At 44.9% G+C, this 22,517-nt stretch overlaps 2 protein-coding genes across 2 annotated transcripts in view; one reads left to right on the forward strand and one right to left on the reverse strand.

Annotated features, from left to right (window-relative positions):
* Positions 1–2,108, forward strand: part of s100s (S100 calcium binding protein S) — a 2,643-nt gene extending 535 nt beyond the window's left edge. The window contains exon 2 of the mRNA XM_062530130.1: positions 1,926–2,108. Within this exon, the coding sequence (XP_062386114.1) occupies positions 1,926–2,108 (183 nt within the window). The remainder of the gene's footprint in view (positions 1–1,925) is intronic.
* Positions 2,109–11,584: 9,476 nt separating this feature from the next.
* On the reverse strand, positions 11,585–22,211 carry LOC134072531 (SH2 domain-containing adapter protein E-like). The gene is made up of 6 exons (XM_062529267.1): positions 21,354–22,211; positions 18,198–18,324; positions 16,622–16,858; positions 14,810–15,245; positions 14,216–14,335; positions 11,585–12,275 (listed from the first exon to the last, which is right to left on the reverse strand). Exons 1-6 carry the CDS (start codon positions 21,888–21,890, stop codon positions 12,092–12,094), a joined length of 1,641 nt encoding a protein of 546 aa, XP_062385251.1. The 5' UTR covers positions 21,891–22,211; the 3' UTR covers positions 11,585–12,091.
* Positions 22,212–22,517: the final 306 nt, after the last annotated feature.

Below are 22,517 nucleotides of genomic sequence, written 5' to 3' on the forward strand. Positions count from 1 at the left end.
TTCCATCTTGTCACAGAGGAACTATCTTGGTGTGGAGAAAGCGGACTCACACAGAACATAGGAATGCAGACAGACAGACAGACAGACAGAGAGAGAGAGAGAGAGAGAGAGAGAGAGAGAGAGAGAGAGAGAGAGAGAGAGAGAGATGGTCGACAGGGAGGCAGGAGATTAGGGGTGCGGAGAGGATTCACAAACACATCACAATATGTAAACATTCCCACAAAAACATCAGCAGACAACAGAGCATATCACAACATAACACAGCACAGCAACTTGAGGAAAATCCTGACAAAGTAAGTAGCCAGGACAAATATCTGTTGGGAGCAGAGGGGCTCGCCCAATTCAACATTCCCACCATCTAGACTTCCACACACCTACACTTGCACACACAACACCCCAAGTCAAAGTCGTTGGCTGCAGAAGTGGGACGACTACCTTAGAAATCGAGACAAAGATAAAGAGGGTTATTATGAGTAACTAGCTAAACTTTTTTTTTTTTTTTTTTTCATTCGCTTTATGGTTAATCATTCACTCTCCACGTACAGTAGGGAACAGCCAAGCAGGCAAGTGTAGAGAGGGTGGAATTGAGAGAGGACTGAATTCCTGACGATTGCACACATGCACACAATGGAGAAGTATGTGGGTCTCCATGACTTCCCTCCTTCTTTCCAACAACATTCTCCTTTCACAATCTCACTTTGTGTGAAACACCTGCAAGTACAAACATGCCAGCATGCATATGACACACACACACACACACACACACACACACACACACACACACAGACACAGACACAGACATGCATTTTTCTGCACCACTCAGTGTGCAGTCATCCCACTTATCCTGCTCTTATTGAAAAACAATTACCACACTCCAGCCCAGAGTATGGAACAGCGTCAGATACACACACACTCACATACACGCACCCATTTTACACCTGCAAACAGACGTTCCCTCTCAAACAAACACTCTTGGTGGGATGGCTTCTCCTGTTACTACTGTCTCAACACGCCTGTGCTAAGCACACACACACTCTACAAGCACAATCTACTTCATTGTCTGATGTCTGATGTGGGTCAGAAGACCAAAGGTTAGATTTACAATAAAGGATTTAAGTGAGCTATAATATCACAGCTCAGTCTTGTTTTTCAGTCTAGACAGAACGCACGCATCAAAAGGGTGGCCACAACATTGTGTTGCTTCCTAATTTCATCACTTATCCCGAGGTATTAGGTTTGGTGATGTCATACATGCCATCAGTTGTGGGTGGGTGCAGAACAGGTGATTATTATTTCACTTGCCAAAAACATGCACAAGATTTACTGCTGTGTGTCTGTTGCACTGTTTTGACTTGTGATAGTGACTTGTATGTGCGGCACCTCTCCCCTCGCTTGGAAGCATTGCAATGTAAGAGTTATATTTATCCACTTTGCCATTGGTTTACAAGGCACTGCGTACGTACAGTACGTAGGACTAAGACTAAAGAAAAATAATCATGTTCCCAATTTTGTTGTACTGTATGGAATGCCTACAACACAGTTACACAGTGCAATATCAGGCATTCTGGTCATGTATTAGGAAAGTTAAACATCCCATTTTCTCTTTTTTTGTACTATATTTTTGGGGGGCTTTTTTGCCTTTATTTGTATAGGACAGTGAAGGGTGAGACAGGAAGTAAGTGGGAGAGAGAGAGATGGGGTGGAAATGACCGCAGGGCATCAAACCTGGGTACCCGTGGGCTCTCATATGGACCCATATGTGGTATGAGTGCTGTAGCCTGTTGCACCACAGCGCCCCCAGACATCCCATGTCCTGTGTTAGAAGTCAGTGTTTTATCGAGATGAAGATTTGATGCGGTCACTCCCTAAGTGTTTCTGTAACAGTGTCTTATCTCTGCGTTTGTCTCCCGTCTTCGCTCCGACAGAGTGCGCAAGATAAAGACGCGGTGGAGAAGGTGATGAACGACCTGGACTCCAACAACGACGGCGAGGTGGACTTCACCGAGTTCATCATCCTCATGGGCGCGCTCACCGTGGCCTGCAACGACTTCTTCCTCGAAATGCCCAAGAAGGACGAGAAGCCGGGCGAGGAGGGGAAGACAGAGTGAACGCAACCCACCGCTCAGGGGGTGGAGGAGGAGGGAGAGAGGGATGGAAGGATGGAGGGAGAGGAGAATGGAGGTGGAGAGGAGGATGGGTGGGAGAGAAGGAAAGAGGGATAGTGAAGGATAAATGGATGGAAAGAAGAAAGGAAGACTAGGAATATTAGGAAGGGCGGGGAAGATGTAAGAAACCAGTATTGTTTTTCTTTTTTGGGGAGGGGGGAGGGGGGGTACAGAGACATGATGGGTGATGTTGGATTGTCTTGTGTGGGGACCATGGGGGGGGGGGGTAACTAGACTAGTGAAGGACGGGGGGATCAGGGGGGAGCGGGAAGATGGGAGCAGAGGAACACTTGCATGAATACTTGAACAGACCGACACTCCCGTGTTCCTGGAGAACCATGAATACTGCTGGGTTATTTAGCACTGGGAACCATGAATACTGCTGGTTTATTTAGCACTGGGGAACCATGAATACTGCTGGGTTATTTATCACCGAGCCTCACCGATCAAGCACTCAGTCACGTAATAGTAGCAACTGATACCCCTTCATCCATCAGTTATCACACCACGAAACAAAGGGTTTGGGGAAATACAGCGGTAAAACACGGAGAGAGCAGACATCGAGGAGTGAACAACATGTTGTTGTTGTTGTTGTTGTTGACTTTTTAAGTGCACCTCTGAAGTCAGAATGCAAAGGGGGCCGTTCGATGTGGCTCAGACTGTAGCCGGACTCGGGCCCGGAGCTGGGCCAGAGGATGCAATCTGAGCCAGATCCGGATGAGCTTTCCCCCACAGAGTCACACGTTATAATCAGGGCCGTGTTGTCATGTCTCCCACTAACCTTTAGGGTTATGCTGAGCCCTGAGCTGAGTAGAGTTGAGGCAGAGCTCATGGTTATCCAGGAACAGGTTTTTCCTCTAACCTGTTAAATATTCTGATCAGTGCCTGGTGGCTATGGACAAGAACATGTAAAGAAAACACTCATGCACGCACACACACACACACACACACACACACACACACACTCATATCTAGACTCTGTTGAAGGTGGGAAGTGCTATGAAAGTGGGAAAGGGGTTCCGGGATATGAGTGGATAGGTGAGACAGAGAAAAGCCCTCTACTGTACAGGAAGGAGAGACAGAAGGTTGTTTGAAGGGTATTATAGTTACGCAAATATTATTGATAACATATTCCTCTCAGTGTTGGACATATGAGCATGTTTGTCTGTTTCTTTGCACCTCTTTTGTAACCTATTTTTTGTTAATATATAACTTCCTCATTAAAATGAACATGCTTAACCAACATGCGTCGCTGTTGAGGTTTTGTTTGTTTGTTTGTTTGTTTGTTTTCATACAGAGGTTGTTATTGGTTTAGCCTCAAAACATGTAATACACAGATAACAATGCAACACACACACACACACACACACACACACACACACACACACACACACACACACACATACACACACACACACACACACACACACACACACACACACACACACACACACACACACACACACACACACGCGCGCACACACACACACACACACACACACACACACACACACACACACACACACACACACACACACACACACACCACATTCTTGCACACATTCTTAGTAAAACTTGTGGACAGGTTGACAGACATGCAATTGTGATGTTTTGAGTAAGGACACAGATATGAGTGGGCTGGCTATACGGAAGGAAATGCTGACCATTCCTTAAGGTGGACAAACTGCATGCTCCCTACCATTCAGCTTAGTGTGTCTCAACCAACCACACACACATCAGAACTGTAAGCACGGTACAATTAGATTGCACCATACATTACATGACTGTACTACTGCAAACATTGCACGTTTCTTAGTGGCCAGTGAGTCATAAACACACAGTACATGAACATTGTCTGTTTTTTCAGGTAGTACTAGCTCTCTATGAAACAGACATCTTGATGTGTGTGTGTGTGTGTGTGTGTGTGTGTGTGTGTGTGTGTGTGTGTGTGTTTGCATCTACACGTGATGGTCCACAGCTGAGAGCTCCACAACTGATTCTGCTGGGCGCAGGAAAGGCCGGGGATTCCCACCGCATGAGCCACACAGCGCTAAGCCAGCTCCTTGTGCCACACCTCTCTGTCTGTCCCTCTCCCTCTCTCTCTCTCTCTCTCTCTCTCTCTCTCTCTCTCTCTCTCTCTCTCTCTCTCTCTCTCCCTCTCTGTCTCTTTCCCTCTCTCTCTCTGCCTCTCTCTCCCTCTCTCTCTCTCTCTCTCTCTCACTCATGCACTCACCCCCTCATTCTCTCCTCCTCTCACTCACCTACTTGCTCATGCTCACCCACCCACTCGCTCGCTCACTCACATCCGGTAGGGCCAGTTGCACGTCTCACTGAGCGACAGACACCGACCTGTTGAAACAGGGCCTTCGCTCACACTCATGCCTCACTCGTGGAGCAGCAGACAGAGGGTGTGGCCTGCCAAGGACAAGCACAGATCCTGTTTCTTACCTGTGCTGAATCCTATACCTGTATTGCCTTGTTCTCAATCCTGCCTGTACCTGACCTGTGAAAAACTCTTACCAGTGTTTTGCCTGTATCTCACCTGTGCTAATACTGCGTTCATGCAGCTCGGAACCTCGGAGACCCGCCTTTAAAAAGTCCCGACCTCCAAAAAAATTGTGTTCATGAGATCAGTTCGGAAAATAAATACAGGAAACGCATAAATACGTTATTACGACTGCTTAGTATGGTTGAGCAAGAAGGAAAATGTCTTGGGCGAGTGTCTCCATCCATGTTGTTAATTTAGTGACAAATTACCCTGCCTATTCGTAAGGACAGTGAAATTCACCTCTTGTGTTGTTGCAAGGGAGGCCGTTGTGGTTGGAGAATATGATAGTGACGTCAAGTCGGACACCTCGGGGCACAAAACTTCCGCACGAGTCTCCGAGCAAAAAATCCAACCCGACCTAGCGTTCATGTCATTTTTCCGCTATCGGAGGTCAGAAATTTCCGAAGTTCCGATGTGCATGAACGCAGTATAAATCCTGCCTCCATCTTACCTGTTCTAAATTCTACCTTATCAGATCGTCCTTCCTCTTAGAAAAAAAGTTGCTATATAGACCAAAAAGCAAGCTTCATATGACACCCCTAAATGGTTCTTTAAACCATTTTGAAGGGTCCATCAAAGGAACACCTAAAGGTTCTTTAAAGCCTGCATGGTTCTACGTATATAGCACCCCAAGAACCTTTTTTTAAGAGCACTTGGATTTTAAAGTAGCTTCTCTATTGTATGTCCTTACCTTACAAATCCTGCAAATCTGACCGGTAAGATCACTTTCATAACCCATCCGTATAGTGACCTCTTCGAAATTCTTCTGTTGGCTTACCTGTGAGTTCTCTACATGTGAATGACATTTAGTGACATTTAAATCAGCCTACCTGTTCTCCACCATACGTCTTACTGTTACCTGATTTGCACGGTGCTTTAATCCCACATGTGTCTCTGCTATATTCTAAGTCCTTCCTGTGTCTTATTAGCTTACATTATTCTTTTACCTGCTGGAACTGTGAGCACCACTTTCCTGATACCACCTGTTCTTTTTCTTGCCTGTATTCATTTACCAAATTATTTGGTGCCAATAATGTCTATGCCTTCAGTGTGTGCAGTCTATTTTGAGTTCCTAAATATGATTCATATGCACAGTGAATGACCACAGCTTTCATTATGACACCCCTCATGCTGTTCGTCCACACAAAGGTTTCTGTTATCTATCTTACTTGGTTACTATTTACCATTTCTGTTGGGTGGACACCTGGCCCTGAGGTGGTTTTGTGGCAAACCTAAGACAACTAAGAGGAAGTTGTGAACTTGATAAAAGTCCTGGGGTTTGAAATCTTCAAACTAAACAACGCCAAAGGGCTCTTCTATTGGGATGTTTATTAAGGTTTGCCATTTAACCACGTAGGTCTTGAAACACCTCTGACATCTTATATTTCTTTTACTGTTATATAAAATGATATATTTTGCATTAGGCCCACTTCTCCTAACAACATTAAACTTGGCAGTGCACTCAAGCTGGCAGCAAGAGACACCTGCTAAGTTTGAAATCAATCGAAGGAATGGTTCAACAGATATGCCACACACACACACACACACACACACACACACACACACACACACACACACACACACACACACACACACACACACACTCACTCACTCACACTCTATATTATGTTTATGTCTAATAGTATTACTTTTAAACTACAACCACAACAGTAATCGTAACAAAAACCTAAAGTAAGCACAGGAACAGGCATGCTCAACTCCAAAAATAAAACCCTCTTTGGTTGCAAGTTGTAAAAAGATTACAAACAGACATACACCTTTTGCCAACTGTTTACAACTTCTACACACACCCCGTTTGAGGGTGTGTATTGTTAAGCTATAATAACAACTCCAACTTCCAACTAAGTGTTTCCCAACCTACACACCTGGCGTAATGCCAGCGGCTCCAATGATCTCAGGGAAGTGGAGGTGAGAGCCATGCATGTCCATACCACATTCCTGTCCTGTGCTGTCATTCATGATGCTGTATTGCAAACACAGGCAATTCAGAGTACCACCATTTTTATAGAAGTTCTATGATAGTGTAATGCCTCTAGTCTATGATGTTCTGCAATACCCCTCTAACACGAGGCGCGTAACTGAAGCATTCCATTCGCGACGCGTATATACTGCAGCCAAAGCTATGCAACAGACCCCTTTGTTTGTATGGTCAGCCTTCACCATTCAATGATTGCAAAAAAAAACATAGTCTTGATCTCCCTTGCTTCTAAGAAAGTTATGGACGTGTATTTGCTTTTAGTCACACTTACAGTCTTTTGTGTATAGTTTTTGTGCACTTCACTTGTGGACTTGAACAAGTCCAGTCTAAAACCAGCCCTGGGCCGCATTTCCCAGACTCGTTAAGAAGCTCTAAAGTGCTAAGAACTTCTTAGGAGCGTTCTTAGAACGTTCTCAGAGCTCTCCTAAGAAGTGCTTAGCGCTTAAGAGCTTCTTAACGAATCCCAGATTAGCTCAGATAAACACACACTTGAGTGACTCGAATAGATCAAAAACAGGACCTGTTTCACCAGATCATAGTTTCGTCACTTTCATCAGCATACCTGGTTCTAGGCTGACACCTGCCCCAGGTGAGACTAGGTCGGCGGCACTGGTCGCTCTGGTAAGAGTGACAGGGACACCTCTCGATCACCACGCCCGTCTGACCAAGCGACACCGAGACGTCAGCGTGCCACATCGATCTACTGCGGTCAGCTGTCCAGCTGTCATGAGAAGCCCCGGGGTACAGTGGCATGGGGGTATCATGGACGAGGTGAACGTCACTCAGAAGTAATACACACACGCAAATACACACACACACACACACAGACTCACACATATAGCTACACACACACGCAGACTCACAAATATACGCATACGTGCACACATGTACACACACACACAGACATTCACACATGTACGCACACACACACACACACATAAACACAAATATACTGTACATACATACACATGCGTTTAATAAAACCAGTGTTACACACAAGCACACACACCACACAAGCACACACACACACACACACACACACACACACACACACACACACACACACACACACATTGCGTAGGTTATGCTATATGTGCCACGTATTTTAAATGATGCATTTCTCTCCTTGTTTTATTCATGGCGATGAAATATTCATGTCGCTCAGATTTTCTGGCCGTCCTCATTAGCAACGGCCTGCTGTTTATATTTTAGGACCATCTGAGCCCAGCCGACGTTTGAGGCTTGTCACCAGAGACTGACCGTCCGACTCCGATATCAGAATGATGGAGTGAGCAGGGTAAGAGAGAGTGTCCAAGACAGAGTAGGGGGGAAGAGATAGACAGAGAGAAGAGGAGGGGTGTTAGAGTGAGAGAGAGAGGAACAAATGGAGGTAGGGTTGAGACAGAGAGCAAGAGAGAGAGCGAGATAGAGAGAGAGAAAGAAATAGATATAGAGAGAGGAGATAGAGAGAGAGAAGGAAAGAGATACAGAGACAGGTCCTGTAAGAGAGAGCAAGAAAGAAAGAGACAGAGATACAAGGAGAGATGAAAGAGATGAGAGAGAGAAAGAAAGAGAGAGAGAAACAGACACAGACACACGAGGTACAAAGGCAGATGACAGAGAAAGAGTGTGAAAGAGAGTTGGAGAGAGAGAGAGAGATGGAGAGAGAGACAGACTGACAGACAGAGATACAGAGACAGATGACAGAGAGAGTGTGAAAGAGAGTTGGAGAGAGAGAGAGAAAGAGAGAGATGGAGAGGAGAGAGCGCAGCGGTGTCAGGTCCCGTTTTTTCCTTCGCCGTTAAGTGGTTCTAATGCCAGGGACCTGACACCCTGGTGGCACTCTGGATGTTTTCTCAGTCACATTTGTCCTTTCCTCAGATCAGATAGTCCTGCCGCGCTGCCCTCGGCGCTCTCAGCTGTCCAAACCCCACACCTGATCCAGATCCAGCCATTAACCTTCGCCAGGACACTCACCTCTACCTGGAGAGAGAGAGAGAGAGAGACTCAACTTTACCTGGTGTAAGCAGAGTAACAGTTCAGCATGGTTAGAACTTCTGAAAGAAAAGAAAAAAAAACAGCAGCAGCATGCTGCCAACATAATTGCATCCGATACACCTAGATGTAACAAACTGCTGATAAATAAATAATGATAACACAATAGCACAATAACAGTCATGAAAGCAATGTCATGACACATAACCATTAAATATAACCTTACGTTTGACATCAAATTAAGTTACAATACTGCTGTTTCTATTTCTATCCCATTAGAGCCTATATGGATCTATATTCTGAAGTGAAAGTTATCGGCGATGGAGGGGTGGGAAATACTGTACCTTTTAGAGAGAATAGCACTGGATTGGTTTATGACGCCCATGTCTCTATGGGGCCCTTATAGGCCACACATGGTAATTCCCGTAATCTAGTAATCTACCTTCTGAGTTCCTTAGGGCTGGGGTCTCTTCTCAGTTTGTAAAACCGTTGACCCCAGTTGCCCTCTCTCCCCCCAGTCCTGATCTCATCTCTACACAAGCGGTAGCTCTGACCTGGGCAGAGTGCTTATATGTGGAGCATGACGGTTAGGACTGTTGTGCTTGGAGATCAGATCTAAGGTCATGGGTGTGTCTGTGTCTTGGAAAACAAAGGGCTGTTTGTTTGAAACATCCGTTATATTTCTTGAGGTGGAGGACATTTAGGTGGTGATGTAATCCTTTCTAAAGCCATTTTAAGACTCCACTCAAGCGCAATAGAACGTAATAGCTGTGTTCAAAGTATATTATGGTAAGATGTTTTTAGCAAATAAAAACCTCCTCTTGATAGGCCACATGAGCACTCTGACTTAACCATCTGGGTTTCACTCAAAATTATGGAATAGAACGCCAGTTATGCACTTGCAAGATGCCAGAGGTTTCTTCATTTATTTTTGCAACAATTTGATCGACGACAGAAGGAAAGAAGACGGACCGGGAAACTTGAGGATGGAAAAACAGTGAATGTTCATGAGTTAGTTCTCACCAGAGAGGGGCAGAATAATCAACATGTGCCTGTTTACAGATGTCGACTGTGGTGGGAAAGCTTTGTCATAGAAGGACAGCAAATGAGATGCTGAGTTCCTGTTCAACCAAGGAGATAAAAAAAAATAGAACCCAGCAATAGCTGATTGTGATTGGTTGGCAACTCAATATAGTGTCATATTCACTGGAAATTATCAACCCGGCAGATAGAGTGAAGGTCATATTCTGAAATGAATGTTTGTATTTCTGATTAGTTGGTCTCAGTGTGACGGATATTAAGCCCAGTAAAGCTAAACTAAGGTCAGTAAGATCCAAATACACACTTGGGAGTTATACTTTTCAAACAAGAAAATTAAATTAAAAAAAATATTTTTTTTGTGGGGGGTGGTCCATTAATAATTGAATTGTCAGGCAGTAATAGGCCCTAGTTGCATATGAGCTTGCACTAAAGAAAACAAACTGACAAGAGAACAAATGAGTCAGACTCACGCACTACAACTTAAGCTTTACAAAGTACACACAACTAGCAGGAGAGGAAGGGTTCACTTTAAGAGATAAATGTGCCACTGGCAATGGTCCAACGTCTTTCTATGATTCAAGTTTTGATATGAGGACTCTAATGTGATAGGCCCAACCAGGCTCCACAATCATCACTCCCAGTCTTTGAATGGGAAAGCAACTTACAGTCAATACAACATCCCTCTGCCTATGGACATTGAATGCTGGTGAATATTTTGTGGCGTATATGACACATCTAACCCAAAAGCCTTGAGCATAGACTGTATACTGGCTATGTTTTGCCGTTTCAAATGTGGACGAGTTCTTCATAGCCAATGGGCCATATAAACTGCTGTAACTGAAGACAAACTTCAACAAAGAAGTTAACCTTACCGAAGGATAACGAGAGGAAATGTGACTAAACATCCAAGAATGCCACTGACAGAGACGTCGATGTGGCCTGGGTCTGGACTGGAGAAGCTCCGCTGCAGACTCAGGGCTTCAGAGTCTGTTCTAGCGTCCGCAGCTATCTGGACACTAGCCACAGAAACAAACTTTTCTACTGACTTTTCTGCTAACCAAGTCCCACCACCTCAAAGCGGTTTAGTTACATTCTTCCTGTCACAAGATGCTTTATGTTTGCCAGATGTTCTACAGCTGGGGCTCCACTCCACTTTAAAAAGCTCTCGACTACAGACGGACTCTTCAGCTCCGGTCGGAAAACAACTGGCACCAATTAAAAATCAGATATGTTTTTTTTTTTTTTTCACTTTTATCTAAAGCTAACAGAGCTCACAATGAAAGACCTGAACTTCAGCCAGACTGAGGACTGGGTATCAAGAAGCGAGGACAACTATGGCTTCTGGTGCCTGCAGGAGAGCTTAGAGACTCAGAGATGAAATATGTGTGTCTGACACCTGTACATGATGAGGGTACATACCATAACAAAACGTCACAACTGTTCACACAGCAGTACAGGACAAGAAAGTGTTTTTTTTTTTTTTTTTTTTTCAAAGGTAATAAATTCACAGTACAAATATGGCACAGTTAAGCTTTCATGCTGGGCACGCAGCAGTTTCAGGCACATTATGCCCTGATGTGGGCACATTATGGGAAGATGGCCCAGGCCCAGATCAGTGATGACCACACAGCATCCCCAATCCTTGTGATGAGTCCAATCCCGCTTGGTGCTATGTGGCAATGAGTCCAACAGGGGGTGGTAGATACCATGTTTCTTTTAGTCAGAGTTCAAATGCAGTCGGCAGCAATCACGCTCAGACACTCTCAGGTGAGGTCACTACAACAGCAAACACACACACACACACACACACAATGTCTGAATTCTTCACATACCAATGCATCCATACACAAGCGCACATACACACACATACACACACACACATTTATCCCTGGAGCTCTACAGCTGTGTGTGACACACTACTGGGGTGGGGCAAGTTGCAGCACTGGAGAAGAAACTCTCAACACTGTTGAAATGAAAGCCCAGGAAGTATCATTATCCTATATTTACAATCAGTTCAGGGGAATCCCAGGCAAATGGATTTCTCCCACTATATTTGCTTCAGTACTGTAGTAGAAATGTTCTATCTGTGCTGCTGGGAGTCATATAAACTGGTGGGTGTGAGAGTTACATTATCTCATGTGTTACAGCATATCATAGCAGTTCAAATGAAACAGCCTCAAAAAAATATATCACTCTCCGTGTATTTCACAGTATACATCCATTAATACAGCATTTGAAAATCTGCTACAGTTCTTGTAGTCCCTGAGAGCCCCAGTGTAAGGTGAACGTCTCAGGTAGTACCCCCCTCCCCCTCCGATTGGCAGGAGCACCCTGGTCATGTGACTAGAGTGGGCGGGGTACGGGGTGCCTCAGGGTCATGTGATTGGCTCCGGGGAAGGGCAGCGGCTGAGTGCAGTAGAAGTGCACCACCTGGGGGATGCTGGGGAAAGTGCAGCGGCTCTGGTCCAGGGTGAAGCCGCTCTCCTTGGTCTGCGCCACGATGATGTGCACACAGCCCTGGCTCGTCCTTACGGGGGGGAGAGAGAAGGAGAAGAGACAGAGAGAGAGACGGAAGAGAGAGAGTCAGAGAAAGTGTGGAAAACATGGGGACACAATGGTGATGGTAGCTTGACTGGAACCAATTTGCTGGAACCAATCACAAACTGGCTTATCCACCAGGCGCACCCAGATCACTGGTCTGATCGGTTGAAGGACTATCCAAATGCAGTAGAAATACAGCGCAGACTCCCCAGACTAATGTTTAATCTTAAAAGACTGAGCTTATTCTGGTGATAGCGAGGCTTGATGGTAGTGCTTATGTCGTGCAGAATTTCTTATCTAGTGGGTCGGGACCCAAAAGTGAGTGGCTGAACTGTTCTAGGTGGGTCGCGGAGCTATCAGATCTATTATTGAACCTTTATTTTGATAGGCTATTCATGTATCATTCGTTGCCATGGACATAGACAATGTGTATGTGGTAGCCCTGGCTCGTCCTTACGAGGGGAGAGAGAGGAGAAGAGACAGATAAGACACTTACATTGAATGACTTACAGTTGAACATATCCTCACACAAAAACACACAGGCACGCACACACACACACACACACACTGATATATCTCTCCCCCCACACACACGCAGCTTCATTATCCTGTTTTAAAAATGACATTACTATTTCCCAGTAACGATAGTTCATGCTACAGGCTCCCTATATGAATGTCTGTTTAGGCACATATCTTCTACATTTCGATTACTTGTCTGTTGTTATTATCTGTTGTATGTTCAATGTATGTAATAATTGCTTTGGCAATACAAATGTCTAACTATTTGTCATGCCAATAAAGCTCTTTTGAAATTGAAATTGAAATTTAGATGGAAGAGAGAGTCAGAGAAAAGCATGGGGGGACACAATAGACCTCTGAAGTTCGCCTACAAATAAGATTACTTTGTAGGGCAAAACTTCTGCACTTCCAATTTCTTTGTCCCCATGAGAGTTTAACAGGAGCGTAAATTCAAAATCCCCATGTTTTTTCCCATAGAAAAAATCTCAAGATACCGGATCACCTTATTTGGGCAAAGATGGTGGCTTTTTTGTAGGCGAACTTCAGAGGACTATTATGATGGTAGCGCTTATGTCATGCAGTGTTTCTTACTGGTGGGTCGGGACCCAGAAGTGAGAGTGAGTGGCTGAACAGTTCTGGCTGGGTTGCAAAGCTATTGGATCTAATATCGAACCTATATTTTAATAGACTATTCATATATAATTAGTTGCCATGGACATAGACAATGTGTATGTGACAGGTCATGTTAGACATCATTTTAAAGGTAAATGCGAGTGCAACCCTGAATATGTGAAGTAGACTATGGATTCACTTAAGATGAGGACAAAATGGGCCAGAATTCCCAGTGTGTGGTGTACAGTGAATTGCTGGCACACGAGAGCATGAAACTATAAAAACAAAAATGCCACATGGAAACAAAGCACCCATGTCCAACTCAAACCTGACAAGCAGCATACTTTGAAAGGCAACATCAGTAGTTGAGTACTTTGCAAATGTAATACCAAACATGAGCATGTTCTAAACAAGTACAGGCACTTGGTTAGTCTTACCATGTAGCTCATATCAGTTGACTTGAATGCTAAAAAAATATACGGGTCGTGACTTAATGAACATGGAAAATTGGGTCCCAAGACCAGACCAGTTAAGAAGCACTGATATAGTGGCTATGGAGCCTAGTTTGCATGCGATAGCCTGAAAAATCTTCCAAGCTGCTACCGTTGTGCTCATAAACCATATATATTCTACAGTATATACAGTCTATGGTTGTGCTTTACCATTACGGGCTGTCCTTTTTGCAGCTAAATATGAGTTAACGAGATTTGATCGAATAAAAAGAGTTTTACATAACGTCCAACATTTTTCTGATTTGGGGTTGTCGAACATACAGAATTATGAAGTATAACTCACTTGAGCGCAATGGAGTACTTGCTGGTTCCTGATTCGCTGTCTCTGACCAGGAAACTGCCCTCTTTGCAGGACTGCAGCTGAGAGTCCACTTCCTGCCGCGTCACACTGCCATGGTACCAGCTGTGGATAAACAAGAGGGGAAGAGTGCGGAAATGAGAGGGGGAAATATCACTCCAACAGAAAGCAGGTCATTGTATTAACTGATTAATCATACAAAGGTGCAAATTGCATCATACTGCATGCTTGAGTTACTTCAAAAACCACAAACCAAAAATCCGGCTATGATGAATTATACATTTTGAGGATCTACTGGAAGTATTGCCTCGGCAATTGAACCTTTCCCATATCAGTGTCAAGCCCCAGGCTTGAAGCAGAGGAGACATTATGTGCAATCTGGACCAACCGGGACTGTGAACTGCTTTAAACCTGTATCAAAACCAGTCCAACCGCTCGGTCACTCTCACGTCCCTTTGGACTGCATTTCTAAAAACAGTCTTTCATCCACCCGTTCCTGTCCGGTCCCATCCCATCCCTTTGTTGTCGCCCCCCCCCCCCCCATCTCCCCCCTCCTCCAGACACCAACAAAAGCCTCACCTTTGCGTCTCCAGAGGCACACTGGGATCCACCCTGCATCCATCTCCCTCAGAAGTGCAGGCAGGGCCCCCGCCAGACTGGCTGGGTGTTGGAGGCCTGGAAGCGGCCTGGGTGGATGGTGGTGGGGGCCTGGGGACCACCTGGCTGGGCGGTTGGGGGGGTCTGGGGACGGCCTGGCTGGATGGTGAGGGTCTGACCTGGCTAGGTGGTGAGGGTCTGGGTACCGCCTGGCTGGATGGTTGGGGGGCTCTGGGGACGGCCTGGCTGGATGGTTGGGGGGCTCTGGGGACGGCCTGGCTGGATGGTTGGGGGGGTCTGGGGGCCCTCTGGCTCCAGCTCCAGTGCTGCAGGTGATGCATCTGGGGCCAGGAGAGGTGTGGGGCCGCTGCCTCCTCTCTGGCTGGGGCTGGGTGATCAGCAGCATCATCAAATGGAACTGGAAGAGTACAAAAGACTGCTGTTAACTCAAGTCATTTCCCGATATCTCATAATCCCATATTGGATTAAGCCTTGTCCTAGACTAACACAATTTTCAGTGGAATTTTCCAGGTTCACTTTTAGTCCAGGACTCTGAGAGCACTGAATGCCACTTGATTGTTGTTGAGCTCTTGTTATGTGAGTGACTAAAAGAAGAGGGTTTTTTTTTATGTCTTTTCTGTTTTAATTTCTTCTTTCTTTTAATCTCTTTTTTAATGTAACACTGATCAATGAGAACAGATCGGTTCTGTGAGTAAACTTCCCTTCCCTTCATCTCTCATATCCAGCACTACAGGACTGCATTTCTCATAACGCTAAGGGCCACTCACAAACGATAACTATAATGATAACAGTATAAAAAACAAATAATATCCGTGACAATGTCCACACCTAATTACACAGTCAATGGTCCACACCTCATAGTATAACGATAATGACATGAAGAACAATGTTATTGGGGATCACTTTCCGAGTAATTTTAAGAACGATAAAAAGCTGACATAGCCTAGAAATCTAGACGCCCCTAGCGGCAGCAAATCTAATTTGGCTGCCGGGCAGTCTAGCAACGCTCCGTAGAGCTTGAGAGCTGGGAAATGGCAGAATCACCGGACCAATCACATTGTGTATAGAGTCGGTGGGCAGGCTTAACATAATGGTGACTGACATGCGACCAGAAATTGCGACTTACGGTTACACATCCTGCTACTTGAAAACAAGAAGATGATTTGTTTAGCGTTATCCTATTGCGTGGAGATGGAATTTGAAAGACAACTGTCTATCCCACCCCTCCGATTGAGCCCTGCCTACAGTGAGTTCCCAGACCCTACATCTTGATGTGGGTCTGGGTAGTCAGGCTAAAGCTGATCAGAAGCTGATTAGATCAGAATCCATCTATTTTTAGACATCACATTTGGTAATATAAGGAGAGAATTTCCTTATCTTTGGTCAGAGTAGGCACTCATATTGTTATCGTTACAGTTATCTTCATCGTTCCTGGCGCATGTCAGGAACACTGGACCCATATCAGGGTCAGAACATGAGCCAGACCCACTCCAGGTGGAAAAGTCCAGCTTCAGAAAGTAAAAGTCCAACCATGTATTGGTTTTACCTGTTCACTTAACAGAGCTGGCTGAAGAGTTGCTAATTAGAATCAGCTGGTTTAAATGAATGGTTGTACAGACATGTGGTAGGACTTCTTTTACTTCCTGAAGATGGACTTTTCCACCTCTGTGGCTTAGTTGCTATCTGCCATTTTGTCCAACAATTGCCATTATAGCATCTCCATCAATTTTCAATTCTTTATCAAAAAAATCATCTAGCCCGGTTCTGTGGTACCTGACAGCGCCTTCAGGATCTGCTCCCTCCTCCACTCCCAGGGCAGCTCGTACTCCGCTGGGGAGCGCGGGTCGGACTCTGGGCGGCTCACAGGCGTCTCTGCGGCTCCCTCATACGGGTCATCGTATATCTGCAGAGGATGAGAGGACCGCGGCGGGGGCTCGTCCCTCAGGCCTTCGCCACCCTCCGGGAGAGTGGACATCTTCAGCAGGTCCTTGGACCCTCTGCGCCGGATCTCTGCGGAAAAGAACCACGGCCAAAGTTTGTGACTCCATGAGCGAGTGTTCTCATGTCAAACTCAAAGGCACAATACACAAAAATACATACACACACACACACACACACACACACAAGTCAGCGTTCTCATGTCAAAGTCAATGGCACAGTACACACACACACACACACACAATGAGTCAGCGTTCTCATGTCAAAGTCAATGGCACAATACACACACACACACACACACACACACACACACACACACACACACACACACACACACACACACACACGCACACGCACACGCACACGCACACACAATAATGCCCATACAGCCCTGTGCTTTAATCATTTCCAGTTTTCTATTCCCTTGGTGGCACTAATGGCTTTCAGCTTCCATCATAGTGCACAGCCATTGTTAGTTTGTAATTAAGGATATCCCATTGGGTAGTAAATCTAAAATGCACTTCCTCATATATTGTCCCATTTTTCCATAGATCAAAATGTAATACTTTCACACTATATAGAGCGTGTGTCCCTGCTCAGGGGAATGGCACTGTAGGACAATGCAGCAACATAATGAGGGGTCAGCACGAGAATGACCAAATGAATGAACTCCAAAAACCTGGGACATTTTGGGGGGAAAAGAGGGCAGGCCCTTTTTTGACAAATGGGGGGCCCACGTCAGGGCCATCTGACAGTGGGGGAGGGGGGGGGGGGGTTGTCATTGCGGGGCAACCTGACTTCCAAAGAATAGGACCAGGAAACAGAGACAGGAAACAGGAAGTAGAGTCAGGAAACTGCACCCATTGTCCCAGAACAGCATGGTCTCTATGGCAACCCTTTGGGGTGCAGCAGCATTCAGGAGAGGGTTCATGTGCATGCTCGCTAATCGGTAGCCACACAAAATGTCAGCCGTGTAGGTGCCTCGATGCACGTACACCACCCTCAAATAAAACCTTGAGAGGAGGTGTAGGGTGGGTGTGTATGGGCGGGTGGCACGGGCTGGTGAAAGCCGAGATGTATGGTATGGTCTGAATGATGAAGGTGGATGAGGGTAAGAAATGTGGTGAAAAGAAACATCAACAACAAAACAATAGCAAAGCTGATTAGGTGGTACAAAGGTTTATTATCTCATGCCAGTTAAATGATTTAACATGCCTAGTTAGAACATCATAATTTTTGGGGGTGACCGTTTCCTGAGATTAGTGCCATAGTGTTCCATAGCAGAAGCGGTTAAAAGTGTAAGCAAATGTAAAAGAAAAACACCGCTCTGATGTGTCTCTGTTTATAATCTTTATTTCTCAATAAAGAGGTTAAAAAAAGCAAATGTACACATCTGTGTCTGTGCTGTTACCTGTGATGAGCTGTTGGGCATCGTACGGTTCCATGTACCCGTCGTTCTCTCCCCTCCCTGGGGACACGCTCTGCTTTCGGTTCCTCTGGGCATCGAACGGATCCGCATAATCCTCCCTGATAATAAGCTGCATCAAATTAGAACAATTACTCAACGATTCAAGGACTTTTCTTTATTTTTTTAATTGTCAATACGCACAGTAATTTCCTGTCCATTAGCCGCATTGAGTATAAGCCGCAAGGCAGTGTTTTACGCAAGTTAAAAGAAACAAAACCATATTAATATCATATTAACTGTACCCGTGTATTAACCTCATAGCTGAAGAAATTTTGTAAAATCAATGTATAAGCGGTGGCAAATAGTTGGGAAATTAAGGTAGAGATACTGTTGTAAAACATGCAATAGCATTTAACTGCTCAACGTTCATGTGCATTGGGTGTCTATTTATCAGGATAAAGAAAAAGATTTAGAAGAATCTAATCATTAGATTGAGAGAGGAGGAGATAAAAGTGAAGTCTGTGGTGTAAGTCTGTCGATGAAGTTTCTGTTGACTGTGATTTTTAAAAATGAATTTCCTCCAAAAAAGATTGAGAAAATCATGTAACATTTTTATCAGACGTAAACCTGTGGAGATTAAAATATTTCATTAAGTAGAAAAAATAAAAAAGTTCCCTCGTTATATGTCCTGTCTGCACATGATGTGATGAGTTCAGAGCTTAGAAATATTCCGGACGGGTGAGGCCAGTCTGTGGAAAAGCCCCTGTCTCCCATCGCCAGGATTTATTACATAACTGGCGACTATTCGGCCTCACATGAAACAACCTCCGTCGTGCCCTGTGCAGAACCTCAGGCCTGGTGCCGCTTTGGATAAATATTTACCGGATGGTCTCCTGCGGCTAATTAGACGGCGGATATTCCATCATCAATATTTACCCGTGGACATCTCAAAATTATATGTGTATGTCAACACAGGAAATAAAACATGGTACTTTTTCCATTGATTCTGGACCGCAAGAGATATTACAGATGGACAAACACTTGCTGCTTCCTCATCCTCATCTCTCCTCAAAAGAGGAACACTTATAATGACCGTTCATTCAGTTATTAGTCACAGCATGCAGTAAGTAATTCAGTAAGTCACAGCATGTCATTCATCTTCTGAAATCTTATCCTTCGGCAGGACATCTGCACTCCTCCCTGTATTGTTCTGGTTTCGACCAGACGCAAATCTTTTTCAAAACTTTACAGACACAGCCATAAAGGCTGTCTGCATCAGCTTGGGCTTCAGATAACTCTGAGGCAGTGTGTGTGTGCTTGCGCGTGTGTGTGTGTGTGTGTGTGTGCATGTGTAGGTGTGTGTGTGTGTGTGTATGTGTGTGCGTGTGTGTGTGTGTGTGTGTGTGTGTGTGTGTGTGTGTATGTGTCTCTATGTGTATGTGTGTGTATGTGTGTGTGTGTGTGTGTGTGTGTGTGTGTGTGTGTGTGTGTGTGTGTGTGTGTGTGTGTGTGTGTGTGTGTGTGTGTGTGTGTGTGCGTGTGTGTGCGTGCGTGTGCGTGTATGTGTGTGCAAAAGCAAACACTCCTGATGGGCTGCTTGCCGGCGTCTCTCTTTTTACGGCTGTCTCTGGTTTTAGAACAAAAAGGGTTATCTGACCTGTGCTTGTGCTAAATCAATTTAGATAAGACTGGTGTTGCACAGCCGTATACTCTATCAGTGGCAATCCATCTGTTACAGAGGCCAAAATACCACAACCGACATGAAATCTCTTTGATATGCCGGTAAATACATGTCTACATTTTGAAATTTGACATTTCTGTGTTTGCTTGTTTGTTTGCTCAACTAAGCATCAATTTATCCTTTTTACTATTTCTATGACCAACTAGTAGTACCAAGAAAACCATATATTTTGGAAATGAGTGGTGTCACATACAACTAGCTCTAAACATAAAACTCATGTGTAGGCTATATGCACACACACCCACACAAGCGCACACACACACACACACACACACACACACAAACACATGAAACAGTCACTTACAAAAACAGTCATTGCCAGAATCAGCAGAAAAGTTCTATAAAGTATCGATACTATTCTGGTTTCTGATTTTTTCTGATTCTGATCTTTTTCGGAGTAGTTCTTCGTTTACACCCAAGAAACACAACAACTGGATTTTGTAGGTCACATTAGAGAAAAGGTGACATCTGCTTTTTTCAGTGCAAAACAACAGTCTCTGTCCTCAGTCCCAGAAACCCTGGAGAGATTCCCTCTCTCGACCGCACAAAGGAACAAAAGCAACCGGACGTAGGATGCATAGAGGAGAGAGAAAAAAAAGGATCAACGGTTGGAAACATAAAACTACCCCTCCCCTCACCCTTCAGTGATTCTTTCCTTTCTTAAATCTCCCCTCTTTCTCACACCATCCTGTTACATCTGTTCTTTCTCTTCCGCTAGCTCCTGTCTCCCTTTTTGAACTTTCAAAGCGCTGCCAGAGGGGACCTGGGCTTTAGCACCTGCATGTCAGATGACATGCTCCTTTGACAGGATGATAGTGCTCACAGTAGGGGTGTGTGTATGGGGCGGGGGTTAAGATGAGTGTGAGGATATCAAGGAACAGGGTGTGTGTGGGGTGTGTGTGTGTGTGTGTGTGTGTGTGTGTGTGTGTGTGTTGGGGGGTCTAATCATGCATCAGCTTTGCATTCAGAGTGCAGAACAATGCTGGATGAAAGGAGGAAGAGATTGACATAGGAAGCGAGAAAGGAGGCAGACATGCAAGCAGAGAGATAGACAGACATGGACAAGGGAAAACAAAGAACGGCAGGAGACACAAAGACAAGTTTGGGGGAGTGGATCAGATTGATGCATGATCAACTTTCACATTGACCAGAGCTTTGTTTAGATTTGGCTCCGTTTGCTGAAGCTATTAGTGGTACATTAGAGATGAGGTTGCATCTGTGACGAACAAGTGGGTGAAATAAGCTCACCACGTCTTAATAGTTAAAAAAAAAAAAAAAAAAAAGAAGCAGACAACAACAAAGTTATCACTCTCTACACCAACATATTCCTACGGGACCATATTTTAAAACATTTGACATGCATAACTAGGCTGGGCTATTGGCCTATACCTCAATCACGAGTGACCATGCATTCTCACCGTCTCGGTTTTGCCAACCATCGTGCCTTTATTTGTTTCTTCCATCGGAGGAGTACATGCATTGCTGGGATTTTGTATCCTATCTTGTTTCTCCACTTTGATGAGTCGGGTGATGTAGGAACCTGCCGAGATGCAATTCTTCAGTGTCCGATTATGCTCCTCAGATACAGCCACTGATTTGGAGTTTTTCCTACTTTTTCCAGAGAGCAGACTGTCCCAAACCTTTTCATCCTTATTCACACTGTGGCAGGATTCGTTGGTAGAGTTTTTCCGATTCCTTCCTGATCCTGACAGAAGGCAGCTCACCCCGCCGCTTATTCTGCCAACGCCAGAGCCTTTACGCGGACTCCCCCTCGTAGCGGTGCCCATGCCCACGGTTCCTGCAGGCTTGTCACGGCTCTGAGAGTCCGACTCCGAGACGGAACGAATTTTATCTGTTCCATTTCTGAAGTTGATGGGAAACTCTTTAAACCACCTCGCCATCGCAATTTTTTGCGGTGAGATTGGAGAGGGAACGTATGCCTCTCCAAGCGCCATACACACCGTTACGCACGGAAATGGCCCCTTCTTATTCTGAAAACTTGTGTCAAATTGTCTCGTTTAATAACCCTTTATCGGTCATTTAAACTCTTGCAACAATCACTATATTCTTTGTGCTGTTCTCAAAACAGAATAATAGTTATATGAACATGTTCTTGTTCAAAGTCAGAGCAGAAAGGTGAATACAGAGCAGAAAGGTGCATACCCTGTGCAGTTCGTCACTGCTTTTCTTCTTAAAGTGTTATCCCATAACATCTGGCTCAATTGTCTTCTAAAATGTGAATTCCATGAGTGAGTTTTCTTGATGAGGTCTTGGTGATCCTCGTTCTAGCAGTGAATGCAGTTGAGATGAGAAACGAGTACGCGGAGAGCGCGAGGTAGGCTACGGGGGGTGGGGACGCAGAGGACTTACGTACGTAGATGTATGCCATGTGTGAATACGCATGCAGTTCATTTGAAGATACACCGCACGCTGTGGCACTGTGGGGTTTTTTACCTGCTGCTGCTGGTCATCTAAAACAAGATACATTTTCAACAAATATTACAAGATGTGATAATGTGCAAAGGCCAGACCTCTCTTAAATCCAGCTGCCCTCTGACATGGCCAGTTTTCAGGCTGATCTA

Source organism: Sardina pilchardus, chromosome 24 (genome assembly GCF_963854185.1).
Source record: "Sardina pilchardus chromosome 24, fSarPil1.1, whole genome shotgun sequence".
In the NCBI taxonomy this organism is placed as follows: domain Eukaryota; kingdom Metazoa; phylum Chordata; class Actinopteri; order Clupeiformes; family Clupeidae; genus Sardina; species Sardina pilchardus.